General features: G+C 40.2%; 1 protein-coding gene across 1 annotated transcript in view; it reads left to right on the top strand.

Annotated features, from left to right (window-relative positions):
* C20H12orf42 (chromosome 20 C12orf42 homolog) overlaps positions 1-25,961 on the top strand; it is a 101,208-nt gene that overhangs the window by 35,208 nt on the left and 40,039 nt on the right. The window contains exon 5 of the mRNA XM_052165057.1: positions 12,850-12,961. Within this exon, the coding sequence (XP_052021017.1) occupies positions 12,850-12,961 (112 nt within the window). The remainder of the gene's footprint in view (positions 1-12,849; positions 12,962-25,961) is intronic.

Genomic DNA, 25,961 nt, shown 5'->3' with positions numbered 1-25,961 from the left:
TCATTCCTCAGTAGGTGATTGTTAGGTGTGATTGCTCTATCTGTAAAAATGGACACAATATACTTTATTTGGTAGAGTGTGTAGCATGCATCCGATGAATTGACTTGTGAGGTAGTTCTGCTTCCTCATTAGTACATCTTGTTAGGATGGAAACCAGAGGAGAAAGGCTAAGGTAGTGTGGTTTTCTCAACCTATGGTGGTTCTGGGTCAAATGACCTTTACACAGAGTTCCATATAAGATATCCTGCATATCAGATATTGACATCGTGATTTGTAACAGTAGCAAAGTTACAGTTGTGAAGCAGAAACTAAAATAATTTTAGGGTTGAGGTCAACACAGTATGAGGAACTGTACTAAAGGGTTGCTGGATTAGAATTATTGAAGACCATTGGGATAAGGCCGAGGATTCTGGGATATGAAACACCATCTTTCTGGTCCCCTTTTAGGTTTGTGCCTGTGAGTACCAACTATTTCATCCACTGCTATTGCTGCTTCATTATCTCCATAAACTCGATCCTCATGAATCTCTAGGGGCCTGGTGTCTTACATGATTTCCACTTCCCAAGAAGACAGTTTACCAGTAAATGTGAACGTAGTCAGAAATAGGTGAGACAGCCTCGTACAGCTTAAAACACAATCTCCTGCTCCAGCTGTCCTGTGTAAGTGTGAAGGAATTGTTAATTCTTATTTTTTAATTGGAAATAGATTCTTCTCTCCTACAGTACATCCCGATCACTGTTTCCCTCCCCTCACTCCACCCAGATCTACTTCTGCTCTGTATCCTCTTCAGGAAAGAGCAGGCCTCCAAGCTACAACCAAACAGGACAATCTAAGATAAAATAAGGCAAGGCAAAAGCTCTCGTATCAAGGCTGGACAAGGCAACCCAAGAGGAAGAGAAGAGGCCTAAGACCCGGCAAAGAGTCAGAGACACACCGGCCCCCACTGTTAGGAGGTCCACAAAACACCCAGCTCACAGCCATAACATACATGCAGAGGACCTGGTCTACACCCGTGCATGCCACTGCAGTTAGAGGGAATGGAGAACACTTCCTGCCACATCAATTAAGCAGGGCTCACAGGGGCTCACAGAGACCGAAACAGAATCATTCATTTTTGCTACTTCTAAGGTGAGAAAACAGAAGCAAAGGAAAGAAACCTCAGGCAGTTTGCTCTGGGTAGGGCCAGGATTCATCCTTCTCTAAACTGAGAATACCTATTTACACATGTTGTTGCTGTGGGGGTCTTGATTTGGTCTGGTCTTTCTTTAAATCAAATCATTTACACGTCTAAGGTTCAGAAAAATGGTTTTTGGTCTTTATAAAAAAATGTAATTTCTTCATCTATTTTGACTTTTAAAATTTTGTCAGCCATGTGCTCCTGATTGCTAACTCAGCGTATGAAGCACAGCACTTGATCTGTCCTGAAGTGCTTTCAGACCCCTGTTTTGCCTCAGGAACAATGGGAAGGGGGCAGGGGACTCAGGACATTGTCCCTACCTGGCTTCAGCTTAGGGGGAGAGTGTGGTGACAGGCTGATTACTCGCATCTGGACAAACAGTGCGATTCCCCTTCAGAGACCCAGCAATGTCACCACCACATAAGCAGCCTGAGACTAGATCACTCAGCATCAATTCTGGGAACTGTGAATGATTTCAGCTACCCATTAGCAATGCGAAAGATAAAGCCGCCTCTAATTATGAGGGCCAATAAGATCAAGAACTCTATACAGTTTAGGGTGATGGAGGCTAGTTGTCCTCTCCATATCATTGTCATAACATGTAAGGTGGAGTAGACACAATCCTGATTCTGCAAGATTGTTAGGAGGAGTTGAAATGTTTAGTGCGTTCATGACCCAGTGACAAGAGGTCTACGTATAGCAAGCACTCAATAAAGGGTTAATACTCATATTCCATAGTGACAGGAGAGAAAAATATCTTGCTAGAAAATATCTAAAGATATCACTTGTCCCACCAAGGTGGCTGCTAACAAGACTTCCTGAATATTACCTTGAACCTTACATACTACATTTCAACCTGATTTCATCTGTCTTCACTCTTAGATTTGGCTTCCTGTGCCGAATTTCAAGCACCTAGTTCAAGTCATTTTTCTGCTCTGAGTCTCTGTCCTCTCTTCTTTGAGAGATATACTCGAATGGCTTGCACTCCTCCTGCATCCTGTCAGGGCTTTTCTGCTCGAGCTGCTTATCTGCTTGAGAGGAAGCGTCACACTCAGCAATGACCTAAGCCTGAGGAATAGCATTGTGTGGAAGAAAACATCTTTATTCCAGCTCAGCATCTGTCGGTGCAATGACCGTGTTAGGTAACTCCAAGTCCCTTTTGGTACACTTCCTATTAAAATTCTGCCTCATCTGCATCTTGTCTGTCAGAAATAACTTTCGCTGGAGGAAGTCAGGCAGAAAACCTGTTCAACTTCTTGTCCTTTAAGAAACGATACTTTGATTTTAGAGGTTCGACTTGGCTAGGTAATGAAATTATCATGGTGGAACAAAGCATAGAAATAGTAAGGACCATAATTCTTTGCCCATTGTATGCTTTTGCTATTCATAAGTTTTAGGGCCTTAGATATTAGATACACTTACGTAAGGCCTCATGAACGGTAATTATCTTTTGGCCAAAGAAAAAGCCCAAACGAATGCTAAGCTGCATTATCGCTTGGCTTCTGACATGAGCTGATAATCAGATTTTCTTGCTGAAATCCGTGGTGCTTGAACAATGCTACCCACTGTCTGCTCTTCCCGATATTACCCTTAATTAGAAAGAGCAGAAACACAAATCTGAATTATTTCAAAATCTGGTTTCCATGGTCAGTGGTTTGAAAGGCTTAACTTTATTATAAATAAACCTGGTTTTATTGGCTAATGAAATCTGAGATGTGAAGCCTGGGATGGTGGGGGTGTCGTGCTCCGATGTTTGCACATCCAAACAGCCAGTGTGGACAAAGTGCTTTAGAATAAATCATTGGATACTTGAATTATGATTTCTTTGTTGGAGTATACTGCCATTCTTGAACTTTACCACAGAGGAGGATCTGGGAGGAACCGGAATTTTATGCATTATTGAAAAGCAACATTTTCAAGTTTATTTATATTTCAACAGCTATCAAGAGGTCAAGAGGATCTTGGACCTATTATATATATATATTTCACTTTGGTCTTTTTTGTTCCTTCTCAGTATTGAGGTGCATGGTTTATACATGTGTGATTGTCTGCCTATATATGCATATGCCTCCTCAGTGTTTGAGTCTAAAATATTTACAATGGGCTTGTGTGTGTGTGTGTGTGTGTGTGTATGCAGTATAGAATAACAGATGGGCTGGCATAGACAGGAACTCAGTTGCATTTTATTTATCATTTAATAAAAAGAAGGCTAATAATAGGTAAGGAAAACTTTGACTAATTAATAATGAAGTACAGATAGTTACAGTGCTCATCTGTAAGACAAGAGGACAAACTCCTAGGACCAACAGCACATATAAGGACCTCAGACACTGTCAAGAATTGTAGTCACATGTATCACAGATGTTCTTCCAGTTTCTCTGTGGATAGCAAGGGCCCAGGTGTTTCTGTATACCCAAGCCGAGGCCCAGCTTTCTTTTCTTCTCCATCTTAATGTTTTTCAGAAAGTCTTTGCCCACTTTGCAATCCTTATCTCCTCCCTTTCAGTGTTTGATATGTGGATTATGTTTTGGGTTTTCCAGTTTCCTAGGCTAATATCCACTTATCAGTGAGTGCATACCACTTAGTATGATGTTCTCCAGCTCCATCCATTTGTCTAAGAATTTCATGAATTCATTGTTTCTGATGGCTGAATAGTACTCCATTGTGTAGATATACCACATTTTTTGCATCCATTCTACAACGAGACTTCTAATTGGCACGCTGCAAATTGGTTGCAGGTAGCTAGGATACCGATGCATTTAGCTTTCTTAGAGCCCTGTGGATCCTGAGCTAGCCTGGCCACGTCAGGCCAGTTGCTCTCGGCTTTCCAGAGCCTCACTGGGTTAGTTCAGTCGTTTCTTATAAAGACCGAGTGGTTTATATATAGCTATCTTTTTGTACATCCCTCAATAACAACTATGAAGGAAGTGGTCGTGAATTTAGAGAGGACCGTGTGTGAGAGAGTACACAGGGGGAGTGGGTGTGGGTCTAGAGGGATAGATGTGGTGAAACCATATTTTATCTATGTAGGAAATTCTCAAAACGAATAGTTTTAAAGGGGAGAAAATGAAAGAAAAAAGTGAATGGGTAGTGAAGCCCCTTTGGGTTCCCGAGGGGAGTCTTTCCCGTGGGACAGGTCACATACACAGAGGTGGGAAGTTAGATAAGCACTGCAGAGAAAACCCAAGGAACCCATTCAAACCTGACCCCGCAGACCCCACACCCACGTGGAGGAAGAGAGCAAAATATCCAAAACACGCGGCCATCTTTTTAGAAGAGACCATGTGAACAAAAGATCCACTGGAGAGGAACTGTGTGATAATCCATGTGTGGGTGAGCGGGAAGTCCCTAGAAAGTGGAAAGAAAAACTTAAAATGAGAAATGGGTGTGTGTGTGTGTGGGGGGGGTAGAACAGAGGGAGGGAAGGGGGTGGGGGAGGGGAAGAGCCCAGACACACACTGTGAGAGACAATGAGTTATTTTCACAAAAACAAGAAAGAAAGTAAGGAAGAAAGGAAGAAAGAAGAAAGAAAGGAAAGAAGAAAGGGGAAAAGAAAACGGGAGAAAAGAAAAAAAATTCCTAAAAACTGCAAAACAGGAATTTCCAGGTTGAAGGAGTGGCCGGAGCATCGTAATGAAAGAAAGGCCACACTACTTCACTTTATTGTGAAACCTATTTCAATAGTGACAAAGAGATCTTAAAAATGTTTTTTGGAGATAAATGACAAAGGGTACAAACAAAACAAATACCGCTCGGGAAGATCACAAAAGAACTTAAATCAGGTGGCACCAGGTATTTTAACCTGTGGTAGGAAGTGATCTCCCAGGATAGAAAGGCTCTCTATCGATGACATAGGGAAAAGATGCAGACTTTATTCAGTTGGCTCAGGATTTGTTGTTTTTGCCCAATTAAATATGGAAATTTAATATTTACTGCAAAAACTTTTTACAGACACTGTTGAGATCTGTAAATAATTTGTGGGTCCTGGAGCAAAATGAAAATGTCACTTCTTGATGGTAATCATAAAACAAATATTTAACTTTAAAACATCTTATTACGTTTAGCTTATTAAAACATCTTGTTACTTTAGCTAATAACATCTTATTATTTATGGTATGTAAATGTACCATAAATAATAGCAACATAGGGGTATAAATCAGAACTTAAAAATTAAAAAATGATACTTTGGCATCAATTTTGTACAATATGGTGACGAATGCTTTGTTAATGTTATCTCTTAATTGATCATAAAGGTGTTTTTGGCTTATTTCCTATAAGTATACTTATAAGGACATTTTAAAAATCTTTTGCTTTTAGCAATTTTTTTCAATATTGTAAATAATTTCTGATAATTTTTTTATTTTTGGAAAAACCTTTCTTGTCTTACTAATATATACTATATCTACTGCTTATTAATTATTCTGATAATTTTTATTTTTGGAAGAAATTTTCTTATCATACTATATATACTGCTACTGACATTGTTTAGAGTATTTTACAGTTTCTGACACCATTGGGCTAGATTTCTGAGAAATTATTTTAAAATATAAAATTTTAATACATCTAGAGTTGATTATTCCTACAGAGTGTTTTCCATTTTTAAGTTTATCTTGTGTGTGGTTGTTTGCCTGTGTGTGCCATGCATGCATGCCTGGTTCCCTTGGAGGTCATAAGAGGCTGTTTGATCCTTTGAAACCAGAGTTACAGAGGCTTGTGAGCTGCCTTGTAGGGGCTGGGGATTGACTCAGAGCCCGCTGGAAGAAAATCCAGTGCTTTTAACCACCGAGCAATCTGCCAATTTCTCTAGCTTACAGAATAGTTTTATAAGAAGTGTCTTTTTACCTACAAATTCATTTTATGTGAATCTAGGTTCCCTGCTCAACAAGGGCCATGGCGTTTTCTTGTTTCCTCTGAAATTTCCTGTAACTTTTGAATGTTTTAAGAAGAGTGCCTGCAGTAGGCATAAACCCTTAAAGAGTAGTTTCAGCTTTTTATGCTATGGCTTACCACGTGTATTGACAACAACAACAGCAACAACAACAACAACAACAACATACCTATTGATCACAGGCATAAGGGTTAGTGGCAAGTGTTGTCTCTTTAATTTGGGGGAGAGGTAGACTACCTAGAAATTTCCTCCCAGGGCAAAGTGAGTTCCAGCCTTAACTGTGTCAACCCTCGTCAGAACCAGTTTTACCCAGAGTGAAATGGACGTTCATGAACGTAGCCTGCTTTTTGAACCCTCGTCTTACAAATACAGAAAACACAGTCCCTAGAAGAACAAGCATAGGGTGCAATCCTTCCATCTCAGTCCTGTTTCATCTGGAGAGAGAAAGAAAAGCCCTGTCGTGGTCAGATGACTGCGGGAGCCCTGGCTCCTGGGAAGCCCCCATTCAAGGAGTTAGGCTAAAATTTCATAGTTTGCCATTGGTTCTGAACTAAAGCTTCTGTAACCATGGATGGAGTATGCTCAAATATAAGTGTTTGTTTTTACCCAAACCATAATGACCCAAAGTTGTAGCCTGGACTCCCAAATTCATGAAAGTAAAATATAATTGGGGGGAAAAAAGCAATGGAAGCCGTTCTGTGCGGTGGGAGTAGACTGGCAGGCAGGTCACTGCTTTAGGTCGTGGGTTTGATGTTGGTTACGCTTCTCCTCTGTTGGCATGCAGAATCTCCTCCCAACACCATGAACACAAGACAGTGGCAGGTGCAGCTTCTAGTTGAGCACGAACTCAACATCTCTTTGTTCATGATGTAAGTGATTTCCTCAGTGATAGGGTGTTACCATCAGGTTGTAGAGAACAACCGAGAGCCCTGGCAATAGTTTGAGATGCTTGCCAGGAAGGTCTGCGGTACAGATCCCTTTGACCAACAACTCAACAAGGTGTAAACCATCTCTGGCACTCAGGGCGTTCTCTTGGCCATTACATGTTAACATCATTTAAATTGCTTATATATCTATGTCTGAGTCAGTGTCAGTGTCAGTGTCAGTGTCTGTGTCTGTATTTATGTCCTAGACACACAGACACAGACACAGACACACAGACACACACACACACACACACACACAGACAGACACAGACACACAGACGCACACACACAGACACAGACACACACACTAAGATACACACACACACAGACACACACACAGAGACACACAGAGACACACACACACAGACACACACACAGACACAGACACACACACACAGACACACACACAGACACACAGACACATACACACACAGACACATACACACACACATAGACACACACACACACACACACACACACACACACACACATGAGAAACCTCTACAGTAGTAGGCTTCCATTTTCTTTTTCAAAAGGCCTCTGGTGTTAGTTGTACCTCCCCATATTCCCTCCTGTACCCCGCCTTTCTCTTCCTCTGCCCCACACACTGCTCTGATGGAGCTTACCCCTTTATCTTGCCATAACATTATGTATCTTACTGCCCTATTCTTTAGTGATTCCCCTCCGCTCCGCCCTTCCCCATACCAGGCACTTGACCACTCTGGTTATCCATACTGCAGCATACATATTGCAAGATTATTATTTATGTTGCTATTGTTTAGGCTTCAATTCTCAGTTAAAGAATGACTGCAGATTTCTGCAAAACAAGCTTGTAAATATCAGCTTTCGGCCAAATAATAAGGCTGTCACAGAAATCCCTGCTTCCTCTTTTGGTCTGCAGGGGAGATGCATTTCCCATGATCCTAAGGGAGAAGTCTAGGTATAGGAGCTCCGGTTTCCTATTCTGTCCTCCCGTGTCTTCTAATTATAGTTGCTGTAGGTGGCCAGAAGCGGCTGCTTCTCTTACATAATGCCAAGAGAGAAAGAAAATAGGATTTCATTGGTTACTGTACTTAGAATGGATCCTCAAGTCCAGCAAGGAGACCACAATAGGCTTGGCACACAAACAATTCAAAGGTACAGGTGCTGGGAGTGTGCACAGCCCCAAAATCAACATGACTTGGGAGGAGAGAGAGCTGGAGAACAAAGAAAGGTGCTTTTCATTCAGAGAAATTTATTTCTTTTCAATATTTGTGATCTGCAGCTGATAGCGCATGAGGCCACTTGGCTTTCTTTCCCGACAAAGGGGAGGGCTGCCTCATTGAACAGATGCTGGAGCGGCCTGTGGCACGAGGTGGGCCATTTGTCAAGAAGATCAATATTGACTGTTCTTGTATCTTTGTGGTGAAAGTTTGCTCTTCCTTAAAAAAATAAGAGCTGGGGGTTGTGCGTTAAAATATAGAGCGCGTGCCTACTTTGGGCACTGAATCGAGTGATTGCCACAGGTCTTCATAAAGAGCAGTCTCTTTCTGGTGGTGAGACTTTTTTTCTGGTGGCTCCTTCTTTAAGGAGTCCAGCTCCTTTGTCTCACAACACCCGTGGCCTCTTCTCCATTCCTTAATTTTAGCTTGATCCCAGCTCCATGAAACACACAATTCGACTGTCACAGTGCATTTCAATGTATGTTTTGAAATATCACATTCTATTCAGTTTAATTCAGCATAGATCATTAAGATGTCTCATGTAGCAGGAACTTGGTGACTAAGATGAGGGACATGGACTGCATTAGCTTTCCATGCCTCAGTTTCCCCTTTTTTGTGGTAGATTGCAGATCTCTGATGGGCAGGGAGAGGAAGAGGCACCCCCAGTCTGGATCATGGTCAGCTTCCTCTTCTATAGAAAAAATTGGATTCTTTACATAAAAATGTGGACTCTATCTTTAATGTGTGTGGAGAATCAGATGGAAATTCTGCTAAGATTCAGATCCTGATTGGGTAGATCTAGGTGAGTGAGTCTCCTTATATACCAGGCTTCTGGGTGGTGCTACTGAGCTAGCATCCCATCCTAATAAGAAGGTAGTTGTTATCTGTATATTTATGTGGGTAAGTTTTTTTTTAAATCAGTGTATACTCCCAGACTCTGCCGTAGACATTTCACACCAGAATTTGTATTTTAAAAAATATATATTCCCCAGATGATTTTTAAAGTGGTAGTTATGGGCAGCTGTTCCAAACACAGGTGGGGCGGCGGGGGGGGGGGGGAGACCTCATTCAGGCTTTTATTTTAGTAAAAGAATAAGAAAAGGAGAATCCTAGGAAGGAAACTTCAAATGAGTCAGTAAGTAGCTCAGCTAATGGGCACAAGAGGATTGTCAGGGAGCGAGTGGGTTCAAGGATCTTGAGATTCAAGAGTCAGAATTGAGCAGATCAGGAGACTGAAGCAACCTCAGTAACTTCCCAGGCTTTGTGCATTTGAATCCCTGGATGTGCCAGCACAGAGAAAAGGAAGCGATATGCTGTAGGGCTAAAAAGTATAGGTTTGGGAGCCTTTAATTCCAGCACTTGGGAGGCAGAGGCAGGTGGATCTCTGTGAGTTTGAGGCCAACCTGGTCTACAGACAGGACAGCCAGGGCTACACACAGAAAAGACCTGTCTTGGAAAAGAAAAAGAATGTGGGGTTGGAAATACTAGACTTGGGACTTCCTTACAACAATCATTTCTGACGCCTTGGAAAGCTTTATAGTTTTCCATTTTAAAGTGAGCATAAGGATTGCTGCAAAGGTAGCTGTGGTTGTTTCAATATACTTGGCCCAGGGAGTGGCACTGTTTGCAAGTGTGGCTTTGTTGGAGGAATTGTGTCACTATGGGCATGGGCTTTAAGATCCTCCTCCTGGCCACATGGGAATATTCTTTTCCTAGCGGCCTTCAGATGAAGATGTAGAACTCTCAGCTCCTCCTGCACCCTGCCTGCCTGGATGCTGCCATGCTCCTGTGTTGATTATAATGGACTGAACCTCTGAACCTGTAAGACAGACTTAATTAAATGTTGTTCTTATAAGAATTGCCTTGGTCATGGCATCTGTCCACAGCAGTAAAATCCTAAGACAGTAGCTCTGCAGAAAACCAGAAACCAAGGAGCAGAGGGGATGACTCACCCTAGTTCAACAGAGAAGAATGAAGGAACGAAACCTGGACGGAGAGTGTTCTAGTTAGATCTCTGTTGTTGTTAGAGAACACCCAGGTCAAACATCTCTTAGAGAAGTAAGGGCTTATTTAATTGTACAGGTTACTGCCCATCACTGAGGGAAGAGGGAAGTTAAGGCAGGAAGTCAAAGCAGTAACTAGAAGGCAGGCCTGTTCTCTGTTCTTTGCAGATTTAGCTTAACCCAGGAACGTGGCTCACGGCCATGGAAGCACACCGGAAGCCATGATTGGGGGCAGGGAGTGCTTTTCTTAGGTACTTTTCTATTGCTGTGATACACCATGACCAAGGTAACTTATGAAAGAAAGCATAAGGTGCTCAGGGTTCCAAAGGTTTAGAGTCCCATGTCATCATGTCAGGGCAACAGGCTTGTATGCGTAGTGCTAGAACATAAGTTGAATGCTACACATCTTGAGATAACCACAAGGTAGGAAGAGCTCACTGTGGTGGGATTTTAAGATTCTATAGCCTATACCCCAGTGGCTTTTCTCCAACAAGACCATACTTCTTAATCGTTCACCACAGTTTCGCTACTTAGGGACCAAATATTCAACTGTGTGAGCCTGTGGAGACCATTCTCATTCAAACCATTTTGAATTAGGCTGAATTTCTTATGTACCTCAGGTCTACTTGCCTAGGGAATGGTGACTCCCATAGTGAGTTGGGCCTTCCTCTATTTATTAACAATTGAGATAGTTCCTGACAGACATGCTTATGGGCCAATCAGATCTGGGCAATTCTTTTGAGATTTTTTTTTCTTAGATGACTTTGGCTACATTTAGTTGATTATTAGGTTTAGTTAAACCTAATACTATCATACATGGATTGTCATGATTCTGTGGTTTCTGACCTGAGCCTCTACAGTTTCAACATACAGAGGACTTCAAAGGGGTGGGCAGCGATGCTTGACACGGTTTGTAAATCGGTTCTTTCTCATTCCTTTTTTTTTGTCTTGAATTCACTCTTGGGGTTCCATTTAGATGGAAGAAATTCCCCTTCATTTCTTAGGTAGCCTGTTGAGATTTTTAAAAGAACAATTGAGTCAGTGCTAAGCAAATAAAGAAAATGATCAACCAGAAAGGCTTATAAAGGTTTTTTTTTTTTTTTTTGACCCTCCTTCTGCTGATCTCTTGTATTCTTGTCTGGGTCTCTTGACTGCCAACTCTTGCCCCGTGGCTGAAAGGTGTGTATCTTCTCAAGCCTCTTGTTTTGCCTCTTTGGCTTAAACTAGTGCATGCCAAAGTGAAAGATTGTATGTTAGGACATTCACAAGATGCTCCCATTCAGTATAACATTTGTGGACTGGGACATAACCTCTTCCCTGAAGAGAGAGGGCTGAAAGAGTTATGTGGAATGCTGGCTGAGGTAAGAGCCCAGTCTTCATTCAGGAGCAAGTTAATTTTACCCAAAATATCAATATCAAAAGCATTGTATATAATTTATAGATATTGTGTATCCAATTCCTAAGAAATAACAAGATATCCAGTTATATGGAAACAATTATAATTGCACATAAATGTTAATGGGCAATTGGCACTGAGACAACATTTAATAAACAGCTTTTCTGTGAAATCATCCTTTTGGTGACTTAATTCCTTGTTGCTTATTCAATCTCTGTAGCTGTTTTTCCTCTTGTTTTTTTTCCTGACTGCTTCCGTCTTTCTCCATTTCCACTTTCTGAACTACTAGATACTCCCTGTGCTTATAATGACCCTCTCACAAGATACCACTGCAGTAGCTACTCTCTTTGCCCATGAGTCTAATTCTGAAGTATGTCTCTATATGAAAAGGCATTTCTTATCTCTATATAAATATACATGGGCCAGGAAGATGGATCAGTGGTTAAGGGCACTGAGAGTTTTTACAGGGGACCCGAGTTTGGTTCCCAGCACCCACACTGGGTGACTCACAGTTTCCAGTAACTCCATTCCAGTGGATTTCATACTTTCTGCAGTCACTGCATTGATTTACACAGATCTCTCCAAACACTCAGATAATTAAAAATAAATACCTTAAAATTAAGAGTACTGCTCTTAACATTTTCCTATTCCTTTTAACCTTATCTTATTTTTCATCTTAGTCTCTTTCATCTTAGCATTGTCAACAACAACAACAAATTATATATATACATATATATATTGGTCACCCTTCAATAAAACATCAATTTCATGATCCATTTCTGGCACATGGTATAACTTAGTAAAAAATTTTCTGCACATTCAGAAAATGTTCATTAACTCCTTTAATCCAACACGTGTGTGTGTGTGTGTGTGTGTGTGTGTTTACATCTGTGCATGTGTGTATTTTATGTGTATGTATATATGTGCATATGTATGTGTCTATGTGTATGTATGTGTCTGTGTGTATGTATGTGTATATGTATATCTGTGTGTACATTTGTATATATGTGTGCATGTATGTATGTATATGTATATATGTCTTTGTGTATCTGTGTGTGTATATGTATATGTCTGTATGTGTTTGTGTCTTTGAGTGTGTGCATTTGTGCACATGTTGTGGGTATTTAGAGTCAACATGTTGTGGGTATTTAGTGCTAGTACAAGGTTTAGTACAGTATGAGTTGTAGGTGGCGTGTCTTGTGTCTGAAGTCACAAAGCTAACATTGTTTGGTTTCTTTCTCTCTTTTACCTCACAGCCTATCCCTCGTTGTAAAACCACAGCTTTGCCCTGCTCCAGATTCCTTACTCATATGAAGAAATTTTCCTCGTCACATAAAACGGATAAATTACATTTTCTGCCATTTCCAGGTAAAATTAACAACCCTAAGAAACCCCATGGATTCCTAAGAAACTATAGAATATATAGGCAGAATCATAAGGTTTTCCACACATTAGCTATATTCTAACTTGGCAATGAAAGAGGCACTTCATTGGCTTATGAAATTTTCAAATCTAGGGGGACATTGGTTCATGGCTTGATTGAATCCATGGCACATGGACATTAATAGGGTTTTGTCCCATGAATTTTACTAGCTTTATTTAATTCTTGTTTTCACTTTTCAGAAAGGGTAACATTGTAGCCATAGGCATGTGTTATTCTTAGAGTGGATTGTCTCAAAAATAAAAACTTGAGTCAGAAGCAAGTGGATCTCTTTGAGTTTGAGGCCAATTTGCTCTATAAAATGAGCTCTATAAATAGGGCTCTATAGAGAGACCCTGTTTCAAAAAACAAAATGGAGCAAACAAAAATAAAACCTTATTTCTTCCCATATTTCTTTGAGTTATGTCTAATGACTTTGAGTCACCAGATTTGGGTTTTAAGGACCTGGAAAAATGAAATGTTAGATGGACCACTGTGGAAAGTGTACCAAAACTATACTAAAGGTGTGCGTATATGTGGAGACAGAGAGATCAAGGGAAAGGGAGGGGTAGGGATTTTTTCAAACTAAGTTGATGGGAGGTAAACTTTTGTAGGAATTTAATTTTTTAAAATGAGATCAATGTGATGTATAGTTGTATGTTTATCTACCATGTTCTTTTACTATGGACTTTTATGGAAACCTGAGAGTATTAATAAACTCTATTTTGAGGAGTATTTCCCTGACTTAAAAGGAAGATGATCAATTTGACAATCAATGAAGCAGATTATGGTTGTGCTTTGACTTGTGTGCTGCATTATTAATTTTTAATGTTAGAAAGTTTTCATTTGTTTATTTACTTATGCAATATACTCATATAGGGTTACTACTGAAAGATCATAGACCCAAATCACCATGGCCAAATTAATTAATTAATTAGTGCAAACTTTTTCATTTATGTTTATAGGCTGCTTCCTCTTAAAGCAGGGTTTGAGAGGTTAGTATTGGATGTGAGGAAGACAAAGCTTTTATAGGGCTCAGGGGTAGAGGGTTTCCAAATGGAGAAAAATGGAATTACAGGAGCAGAATATAAGAGGTGGTCAAAGCAAGGTAATCACAGTAGGTAGTCAAAACAACATAGTCTGAGGTGGTCATACAATCTTTAAAAATAAAGACATGATGCTATTCCTGGAAAAGGCAGTACAGAACCATTTGTAGCTAAGGTTACAGGTGGGACATAGCCCAATTCCTGAGAAACAGAGGTTTAACCATCAACAGAAATGAACCTAGTTTAATTTTACTGTAAGATGGCTTTTATGTGTAACATGGAGGCAGACTGGTTTCTCATTAGTTTCTTACTTAAATATACTTGGATATCAGGTCTGCTGAAAGGTTTTATTGGTTTTATGACAACTTCAATGTCCTGGATTGTAAACTTTTGATAAAATATTTATCCAAGGCTTTATATGTATAGATTCAATTAACTAAAGCTCAAAACGTATTTATGCCTATAAGTACCTGTTTTAAACATATGCTTTTTAGTATTGTCATTATATTACATGATATGGTATGACAAGTGTTTATATAGCATATACATTGTTATCATGTATTTTAGTAATCCAGAGATCATTTAAACTGTGTTGAAGATCGTGTAGGCTATTTACAAGTACTACGCCTTTTTATATAAGGGATATGGGCAACCTTAAGTTTTGGTACTCATGGAAAAGAAGTCCAGGAACTAGTCTCCTTTGGAGTCTAGAAGACAAAGGTAGTGTGTATTTCATAGTTCAGGTGTGTGGTAGCACATTCTAAAGTGGGTTCTGATCTATCTCGCTTTTGTTACTATCATACAAAGACTCTGCTAGGTATTTAGTCTCTTAATTTCAGGCAATTGATGTAACTCAATAAAAATAGATCCTTAATTCTTTTCAAAATACAATGAAAGACCAAAAATGGCCACCTGTCTATCTGGAAAAAAAAATGAAAGAATTCAAAATTCAGTACATGAGAATCTTCAGAGATGCGGTTACAGCTAGCTGTAACTGTCTGAGGAATGTCATGCTTAAAATGATGTCCCTTCCACTGATGGCTCGAAGTGCTTTAATATACATCTTAAATTTGGTGACCTGAAATCTTCAGGTAAGCTATGCCTAAAGGTCATCAATGGATGGAGGGAGGGGTGGTCAGTTATCAAGGACTCTCAGGAGCTGGGACCCTTATTTGGTTCTTTGTAGCCCTTAGGACAAATGAATAGCATTTTGTGCTGCATCAGGAAGGGGATCTGAGCTGGATACATGGAAGAGGGAAGATGGTAGTGAGGCTGGCAGACAGGAGAGGGGGCACTCGTTGTCTCTAGTAGCAGTTAAAGGCAGATCAAAAGGCAAGCTTGTAGGCAAGAAATTTATTCTTGAGGCTATTTTCAGTCGTGAAGGAACAAGATGATAAAGGAATGTTCTGTTTATGAAATTAGAGGAAAGGAAGAGCCAGAGTCAATGTGGAGGAGGTGGTGTTCACAGTGCATGGTCGCGGATTAGGTATGAGGAATGAGATAGAAGGCTGGTGGTGGTGTGGAAGGTGTTTACATAAACATCAGTTTACTCAATAAAGGGGGACGGAACAGCTTCCAGGCAACTGCCTTCAGGCTAGTTTTTGAAAATACAGACATGACTAAGACAGATATGATTCGTGTCCTCTTGAAATCTACCTTTAAAAAAATAAGGTAAAAATTGATAAGTGGACAAAGAAATTATCCAGGTTGCAATAGATAATAAATAATAGTAATAAAGCTATGAAGAAAAATAGTAGGTGGATTTTCTTGTGTCCCTTTGTCATCAGACGGTGCCCAACTGCAGAGTGTGCTGAGAGACAGGCTATTTAATATCATCTAAGTCCTCTCATTTCTAGGTTATTGTATCAACAGAATCATTTGACATAAAGTTTCCTAAATCTAACTTCCTTCATTTAGCCTAATGCACTCCAGATCTATGTTAAGTAATAGGCTATTTATTGTGTGGATATATCATGGTTTATCCGGTTATCAGATGAATAACATTTTTTTTATTGAGATGCTTTGTTGACGTGACTGGAATGTTAGTTTAGACCTTAATTATGTTAATGCTCACAGATCCGCATGTAAGGTGAGACCTAGTTAGGCCCTAACCAATGGATTATAAAACTATGTAAATTTTACTTCAGTAGATCTCATATTGAAGACCTCAAAACAAAAATTGCATAACTAAAGGAATCTAGGGAATGCAGAAGAGTTGAAATTACTAATATATGGGGCTTAGGAACAATGGTGCTCATTCTAGAGAAAGGGAAGTGTTGTGTAAATTAAAATGAAAACTAGTACTGACATTATTTGTCAGTCACAACAAAGAGCTTTGGGTTTTGTCCTGAATTCCACGGGGGGGCATTGAAGTCTCTGTTCCTCTTCCCACCTATTTTTTAAAGACTACCGCCTTGTGGTTTGTGTACAAAACTGTAGCAGGAATGAATGAAAAAGCAGGAAGGTTAGAGAAAATGTGCCCAGGGAACCAGAGGAATGCAGTGGCTCTGTGAATGTGAGAGGGTGGAGGTGAGAAGGAGATGGCTAAGAAAGCATCAAGTAGGGTTGGAGAGATGGCCCAGTGGTTAAGAGCACCAACTGCTCTTCCAGAGGTCCTGAGTTCAATTCCCAGCACCCACATGGTGGCTCACAACCATCTGTAATGAGATCCGATGCCCTCTTCTGGTGTGTTTGAAGACAGCCACAGTGTACTCACATACATAGAATAATTAAATCTTAAAAAAAAAAAAAAGAGTCAAGAAATACTCCATGTCTCCCACAAACTTGATAATACTCCACATCTACAGACTTGGTCTTAAGGTTTGTGTTGCTGTCATGACGACAAGATTGCTCCTTCCGGTTGCTGTTGCTTAAATTACTCTAGTAATTATCACATCCCTTTCCAGTTTCCTCTTCTTTTCAGGACTAGATTAGGCAAATGGCCACAAAGATTGTAAAAATAGCTGAAGAAACTTCTCAGACTTCTTGATAATGTGCACCTTTGAAATGTTTTTTCCTGTTCTGCTCCTTCCTCCAATCAACGGGAAGTCTTTCTCCACATGTCAACTCCCAGCTTAACTAGTTTTGACTAATGGGGTTCTAGAAGGTACCACAGAGGAAGAAAACTGTGATTTACCCTGAGACATCTCCTGTCACTGTTTGCCATCTTACCTTTGTCCTAGAATAAATGCATATGGTATGTTTAGCATTTGCCAGATAAATGGTAAGAAACCTGAGGTTGTCAACCCAGCCAAGAGCAGACATGTTAGTGACTGACAAATCTACCTATCATTAGAGTTGCCAAGGTGTTCATCATAAGGTCCCTAGCCTTGGCTGAGATGACACAGAGCTGTCAACTCCCAGAATCATGGGAACTTGTGTTCACACATTCAAGCACACATGAACATGCACTTAGAGATAAGTTAAGGTTTTACAATGATTTATCAATTTAATTAGTTTTTCATTAATTGACTAGTTAAGTGTGTGTGTGTGTGTGTGTGTGTGTGTGTGTGTGTGTGTGTGTGTAGAGGCCAAAGGTCAATGTCAGCTATCAACTTTTAGCAATGCCCACCTTTTTTTTTTTCTGTAACAGGGTCTCTTGTTAACCTAGAGCTTACTCTGTAGGTGGGGCTAGTTGGACAGCAAACTCCAGAGGTCTATTTGTCTCTGCCTTCCTGGTGCTTGAATTACAAGCACATGAATTACATACGTGGCTTTGAAATGTGTCTCCGGGTATCAAAGACAGGTCTTCCCTCATGTCTGCATAACAAGCTAAATACACCTGAGATGCACTTGAGATAGTTTATTAAGCATCAAGAGTTAACTCATATACCTCCAGAGTTTCAGTGAAGGGAACCAGTCTTAGACTCACCATCCCCTATATGACGTCCATGAGTAACTTCCTTACCTGGCTGGGCTGTGTTTCCCAAAGAGTAATGAAGCCAGATATATTGCATAGCTAGGCTGGCCATAGAGACATAATATTCGTGCACAGGAGAGATGTAGGTTCTTCTCAAGGCTGAATCTATTACCATCAGTGTCAACTCCTGAACTTTCTCTCATGATGATAAAGTCAGTTGTAGGCTCAGTATGATCATAGCAATCATTGAAGAGTTTAAGAACTAGCTGTGCAGCTGGACACTCGGCTCTGAAAGACAGGTGGACCATTTTTCTTGCCTGATTACCAATGCTTGGGTTAAAATCAACAAGTCTTTATATTCTTAAATAACAAATAGAGGTTAGATTGCTTTTTTTGCACTTTAAATAAACCAGTGGAAGAAGAAAAATAGAAAACCATAAAGGCAAATGCAATTTCCTATCACCTGAACAGATGTTGGCAGAGGACTCCTCTCTAATGAACTACTACTACTACTACTACTACTACTACTAGACATGTCTAATGGACATTGTACTTGATGTGTCTAATGGACTTTCTGCCAGGCATCGTTTAAGAGGGTTTGGGCTTGTTACCCAGAATTGGGTACCCAGAAGTACATGATAGAAGAGTTAAAGAATCTTAAGGAGATTATGGACTACAGTGGAATGTACGAAATGATGAGGAGAGTGGAGAAGATATGAAGATGTAAGAATTGGGTCTAGAACTGTAGGAGCATTTCAAAATCAGGAAATGAGAGGAGCTGTGGGGGCCATGGCCTGGGAAGACAGGAGTGAAGGAGAGTTCTGCAGTTACAATTGCCCTTCCTGGACTGAGACTATAGTCTGAATTCCTTGTCAACCACTGACTAGTTGTGTGGCCATGGACAAGTTACCCAACCTCTTCATACTTCAATTTTCCTAAGGCAAATGGAGATACTAGTATATCCAATTCCTATATTTTATTGTCATAGGTGTCATGGTATAGGTGAAGTTCTTGAGATAAACTAGGCCTTACTAAATGTTCAATAATTATTACTTATTATTAATAATTATTAATTATTATTAATAATTAATAATAATAATAATTATTGCAACAATTAACAATGTTATTGTTGCAACATTCAAATGTGGCCATGAATTTCACAAGGAAGGATAGCTAGAGTCATATAGGGCAAATAAGAGCTCTGGAAGGAATACACATTTGTTTTAGTTGTTAGGAGGTCTTGTTGCATTGGTAAGAATAGTTTACAGCACATGCAACTTGGTCTGGATAGCTGACACCTGACGAATAAGGAGGAGAAGAGGCGCCTGGCAGAGTCACCATCCTGTGTGAGCCTGTGCAAGTTGCCTGGTTTCTCTTCAGACTCCTCCGCTCTAAAGCAAGTGGAAGAGGAGCTGATGATCTAACACCCATTTATAAAACACTTTCAGGCAGCCTGGATAGTTAGACTGCAGAACGTTGTAGGAATGATTTTTTTTCCAGATAAGGTAGTTAATGGCCAAGCAAAATGTATGGCTCCTCACTGATCATTTTCTCTGCTCCTTTTACCTTCAGACACATACAAGCAGATATAAACAGCGATAACAGTGTACTCAAATGTGCATACACATAAATGCAGAGACATACACTGACATGAACACATGAACACAAAACCACACCGCTCAGAGATCGATATGACAAGACTGTCAATCAGCTCATTCTGCCACGGACCATGTATTCATTAACATTTACAAATTCCAGTGGGAATCACACAAATACATTTGTTAGGGTGAGTATCTTCAGTTAGGGAGTTGGGGAATTCACCTAAAGGCCGTGGTTACTGCCTGAGGTCAGTTCCTATGATATAGTTCAAAATAGTGCAGAGCAAGTGCTTCCTCTATATCAAGATCCATATTGGGCACTGGGGCAGCCCTACCAAAAATGAATAAATTATAGGGTATAGTTATATAGTTATATAGTATAGTGTATAAAGTTGTTGTAAAAGGAGATCCCCAAAACATCCAGTTCTCTGATGAACTTGATCAATTGATGTTGATCTGGTGATCACAGAATGTCACTTGAGAGGCACCATCCCAGATGTTGACCTCTGTGCTGTAGGGTAAGGAACCAGATTGTGGAGAGCAGGGGAAGAGAAAGTGAATAGAAGAGTTGTGACCTGCTAGGTGGTGGTGGCGCACGCCTGTAGTCCCAGCACTTGGGAGGCAGAGGCAGGCAGATTTCTGAGTTCAAGGCCAGTCTGGTCTACAGAGTGAGTTCCAGGACAGCCAGGGCTACACAGAGAAACCCTGTCTCAAAAAAAAAAAGTTGTGACATTGTTAATTTGGAGCCCTTCTTCTTTCTAGAGCTCAGGTCTAAGCTTGATGCTTGACCCATGTTGCTATACAGGTTTGTGTGGCTGTTGTTTGTTTGTTTGTTTGTTTGTTTGCCAGTCACCGTCCTGTCGACGTAGTGCTGATAACAAGCTCAGCTGAGTTCATTTTCTATAACAGTCTCACAAATCTTGCTGATCCTGCTGCTAAGACCACTTTGATCTCCCAGAGAACACACGGTTTTGCTCTGGTCATTTTGTGTTTTTCTCAGTTTGCACACACATCAGAATCACGATGTCACAGACAGAAGGCACTCCAGCATGACAGTGCGTTTCTTGCCGCCTCCCTCTCTTTCTCTAAGGATTACTGGCTCTTTCTTTGGCACAGCCAAGCGCTTCTGTTCCACTCCCATGGGTTTGTGGGAAAAGAGCCTCAGATTCTTGTGGGGGCTCTTTGGGGTTGCTCACAACAAGGGGCGACTCCCATTGGATATGAAGCATATCTCTACTCTTCACAGCACTTTTTTTTTTTTTTTTTTTTTTTTTTTTTTTTTTTTTTTTGCAAAGGAGCTTGGAGTAGCATTTGATGCCCTACCTCATGGTGCAAAGCTACTTTTCGTGGTTTGACAGATATCTGCATCTGGGGAACAGCTTTTGGGGGTAAATGATGCAAATACAAAACCAGGACTTAGCTCTTGGGAAATTCAGGAAGTGTGTCCCAGAAAGGGAGGGAGGAGAAGGGCGTTGGTCACAGTGTCCATGCTGCACGGTCCTCTTGTGAATGGCCTCTCCTCTTTGTGCCTGCCAGACTCTGAAGAATGAGACTCAAGCACAAAGTAGAGGAGGCACAGGCAAGTGAAAGGAACCAGCGATGTTTCCCAATCCTTGTGGATCAAAACCACGTAGGTTTCCATTCTGCAGTCTTCCTTAGCATGCTGGAGTCATCCCACAGATTAATAACACAGCCACCTTTGCTCACTCCTGCCTCTGAGCCTTTGTGCTCACTCCCTCACCCCCAAACTCTGTTCTTGAATTCTGTAAAAATTCTTGGGAATAGAGGGAATGCCATATTGTGAGTAATATGGCAGTTGGCCTACTGGTCTACCCCTCTGGAAGGTGGACTCTCTGAATTTCCTAGTGTGGGAAACTCTCATCAGTGCCTGCATGGTAACCAACCTTTAGGAACCTCAGACAATTTAGGATGTCTTCTGGGGCTTATGTTCTGTGTCATTTTGCTGAGTGAAGAGTAGTAGTACATGTAGTTCTTTATGTAACAAATAAGAACCAGGGCTGAAAGAAAGGCATGTGCCAAGAGCAGAGGTAGGCTGCGATGTAGCGAGGTATGTTCATACTTTTGTATTCCCTGGGAAAACATCAGTTACACTGTGTCTAATTAAACAGTAGTAGTAGTAGTAGTAGTAGTAGTAGTAGTAGTAGTGGTAGTAGTAGTAGTAGTAGTAGTAGTAGTAGTAGTAGTAGTAGTAGTAACTAACACTCACTGAACTTAATTACGTCCTATCATTTTAATCCTCACAGGGACTCTATGGGGAAGTTCTGTTATTATTCCCTTCATTGCTTTTTATGATAAAATAATGAATCCTAGGGGTTGTCAGTAGCTTACTGGGTTAGAGTTGAGGCAACTTAGACCCGACGATGCTTCGCTGGTACTGGCCATCGTTCTGGCCTATAGCCTGTTTGCTTGTGATTGGCTCACTGTGTCTTTGAAAATTATATAAAGCTGGTCCAAGCCCACCTTTTAGTGTTTCCTACCCCTTTTAAAGAAATGAGGTCCCAGGGCAGATGATTTCCTATTTCAGCCCAGCGTTGTTCTTATTCATGAGTTGGAGAACCCTTATTTTTAAGTTTATAGGGGAAAAAAAGCATAAAGAAAGAAATGGCGAGAGAACAGCTGCTATACATGGGGAGAAAAAGGAGACATTTAGAGGCAGAAAGTGCTGTGCTTGGAGAGTTCCTATGAGCACTGCTGTGTCGCACCACTGATCCATCTGTCATTTGAACACTGGATGCACTCTGCTCTTTTCTCTAGGTCCTAATAGTTCACACAGCCCCCAAGGTTAGCTTCTTTACACTTGTTTGTAAGCTGGGTTTGATGAGGTATTAGAAATGACAGGGAGAGGGCTCTGGCTAGGGTCAGGCATCAGTTATTTCTATGATTAGTATTATGAGATGCCAACTCGGCCTATAATTATGCATTTGATTTCTATGATAACTAGCGCTTTTGAGGAAGGCTGTGTTCCAAAAAAGCACATGCCTCAGTGAGAAAAACCAAGTTGGGGACTGATCACTCATTGTACTTGCAACGCTGACATAATACAACGATAGTCACAGTCTTAATGAAAGTGCTGAGTGTTAAGAAGGCAAGGTGGGTGGCTATTAAAGAAAACATTACAGTATATGCTTAAAACTTTTTGAGGGCTTAAATATGAGGAAATACATGAAGGATTCAAGCACCTAAAGTTTGAAAGTATAAATATTTGGAAGCATAAAATCTGTATGTATGTGTATGTGAATGTGTATATGTATGTGTGTGTGTGTGTGATTGTGTGTATACTTGTGAAGCTATAAAGATTCTAGAAACAACAAGCAAGATAAAATATGTAGCATTTTGCATCTGACTTCTTTTTTATTTTTCTTTTTACCTTTTGCAAGATTTCATTTTCTTTTCCTTATTAATTACAATGACAATTAATACCATGATTTACATTGTTCCCCTCCCCCCCCTTTTAAAGGTGTAGTTCTTTAATTTTTGAGCTGTCTTAGAGATCAAAACCAATAATAACAAGTCAAGTTCTGTTGGCCTAATACAGCAACCACACAAGCCAAGAGCAAAAGTGTGATGTTGTAGTAGTAGTAGTAGTAGTAGTAGTAGTAGTAGTAGTAGTAGTGGTAGTAGTAGTAGTAGTAGTAGTAGTAACTAACACTCACTGAACTTAATTACATCCTATCATTTTAATCCTCACAGGGACTCTATGGGGAAGTTCTGTTATTATTCCCTCCATTGTTATTATCTCCTCCAGGGGATTAAATTTGGGGCCACGTTGATATCTCAATATGAGGTTCTTTTGCCTTTTTGAGGAGACAGGTAGGCACACTCCCACTTAACTTTACAGCAATAAAGCAAGTATAGTGAATTTTTTTTTTCTTCAGTAAAGGAGGAGCTAGTTTGGGAGTTGTAATCTCTGCTATGTATCCACCAGTGTAGATCTGAAAAGTGGCATATGAGGTGTTTCCTTTTAAGAATACCAAAATTAAATCAGGATCAAATAGATCATCTAAACAGTCCCATAACCCCTAAAGAGATAGAAGGGGTCATAAGAAAGTCTTCCAACCAAAAAAAGCACAGGACCAGATGGTTTCAGTGCAGAATTCTATCAGACCTTCAAAGAAGACCTAACACCAATACTCTTCAAACTATTCCACAAAATAGAAACAGAAGGAACATTACTTTCTACAAAGCCACAATTAGGCTGATATCAAAACCACACAAAGATCCAACAAAGAAAGAGAACTTCAGACCAATTTCCCTTATGAACATCGATGCAAAAATACTAAATAAAATTCTTGCCAACCGAATTCAAGAACACACCTAAACGATCATTCACTATGATCAAGTAGGCTTTATCCCGGGAATGCAGGGTTGGTTCAATATACAGAAATCCATCAATGCAATCCACTACATAAACAAACTCAAAGAAAAAAACCACATGGTCATTTCATTGGATGCTGGAAAAGCATTTGACAAAATTCAGCATCCTTTCATGCTTAAATTCTTGGAAAGAACAGGAATTCAAGACCCATACCTAAACATAGTAAAAGCAATATACAGCAAGCCGGTAGCCAGCATCAAACTAAATGGAGAGAAACTTGAAGCAATCCCACTGAAATCAGGGACTAGACAAGGCTGCTCCCTCTCTCCATATCTTTTCAATATTATACTTGAGGTACTAGCTCGGGCAATTAGACAACATAAGGAGGTCAAAGGTGGATACAAATCGGAAAGGAAGAAGTCAAACTCACTATTTGCAGTGAACAACATCAATCCATTTATCCACTATGAAATTCTCTATGGCTAATGTAATTTCTTAAATGTCTACTCCTACTTATGAGATTGCAAGTTTTATCCTTAAGAACTCCCAGGAGGGTCTGGAGAAATAGCTCCGTGGTTATGAGCCATTAATGCATTGGAAGAAGACCGGAGTTTAGGTCCCAGAACCCACACCGCATGGCTCAAAACTGGTTCCCACTCCAGCTCCACTCTTGTTTGATTTTCATTGCTGTAGTAAAACTGTTGCCGACCAAAACCAACTTGGAAGCAAAGGGTGTGTTGTGTATTATAATGTACTGTGTTTCATCTTAAAGGTTATTATAGTCCATTATCACAGAAGCCGAAGCAGGAGATCACCCAGAGGTGGCACCACCCACAGTAGGGTGGACCCTCCCACATCAATCAAGACCACTCCCCATAGGCGTGGCCACAAGCAATTCATCAGTTGAGACTCCCTCAAATCATCCAGCACTGGGTCAAGTTGCGAAGCAGTTAACCAGGACACCACTTCCGAAAAACCTTGGCCTGTGCCTATGTCTTGACATATTTCTCCTTGAGGTGGTTCAGATATTAAGATAGTGAGGAAAAGTACATATGAAAAAATTAAATTATGTTAAAATCATTTCTTATTTACCAATGTCAAATGAACTAGTTTGCTTATCAGAACATATATGATAATAGGTAGTATTTGAAAATGCAAGCGGTATTTAAATATTTACCATGGTTCTTCTGCTCCAAGAGTATGCTTTATAGGATGAAACAAATTTGTTATTCTACATGATATTAATAACAAAACATAGTTGCTACTAATACATAGTTGGCCAATGAACACTATTGAAAATTGTTCACACTAAGCAGTATCCTTATGCTGTAACTGGTGGACAGCAATTTTTTAATATTGATGATTAAGTGAAAGCAATAAGAATGTTAGGTAATAATGATTGAAAATTATACATTAACCTAAAATATTAAAATTAAAATGAACTCTACTCCACCCTTGACATATATCTATCTCATTTAATTCTCATACTTGACTAAATATTTTAAATGAATTACCCGACTTGTGCTCCTCAGTTGTAATAATAGGAAACAGACCAAGACAGCAACTCATTTTTAATAAATGTCTCTTCAAGTGCAGTATAAGGCTTCTCTCAGACTTTGATTTTAGGAAGAAAGAAGAAGCTAAACCTCGGAAGGATGGCTAAATATTCATACTGCCTTTCCAATGGGAAACTTTCTCTGGGTCCTGCTAGGTGTCTGGAATTTGCCACATCAATGCTTTACAGTGTTCAGTTGTGAGTATTGTTTGAAGTTGTGAGGCCAGCCCTGGGCGGGGCTGCGAGCCCTGGGCAGGGCTGGCCATCGAGTTGCTCTTTGTTTCTCAGTTGATTTTGTAACAAGTTCATTCTCCCCCCCCCACCCCTGCCTGAACCCCCCCTACCTCACTCTGTATCATTAAGACTTAGAATATGCCAGTATCCATTATCAAGACGCTTTTTAAAATTGATTTTATAATGTTCGAATCTTTTCTTTATCCATACCTCTTGAACTAGTGTTGGGTTTAACCTGCAGCAGGGCTAAGATGAAATGTAACATTCTAAGAGACTTGACAGGAGTCTGTTGAGGGGTGTTCATCCTGGTGAGGATCATC

The sequence above is a fragment of the Apodemus sylvaticus genome, chromosome 20, assembly GCF_947179515.1.
Source record: "Apodemus sylvaticus chromosome 20, mApoSyl1.1, whole genome shotgun sequence".
Taxonomy (NCBI): Eukaryota; Metazoa; Chordata; class Mammalia; order Rodentia; family Muridae; genus Apodemus; species Apodemus sylvaticus.
This window is presented reverse-complemented; position numbering and strand designations above follow the sequence as displayed.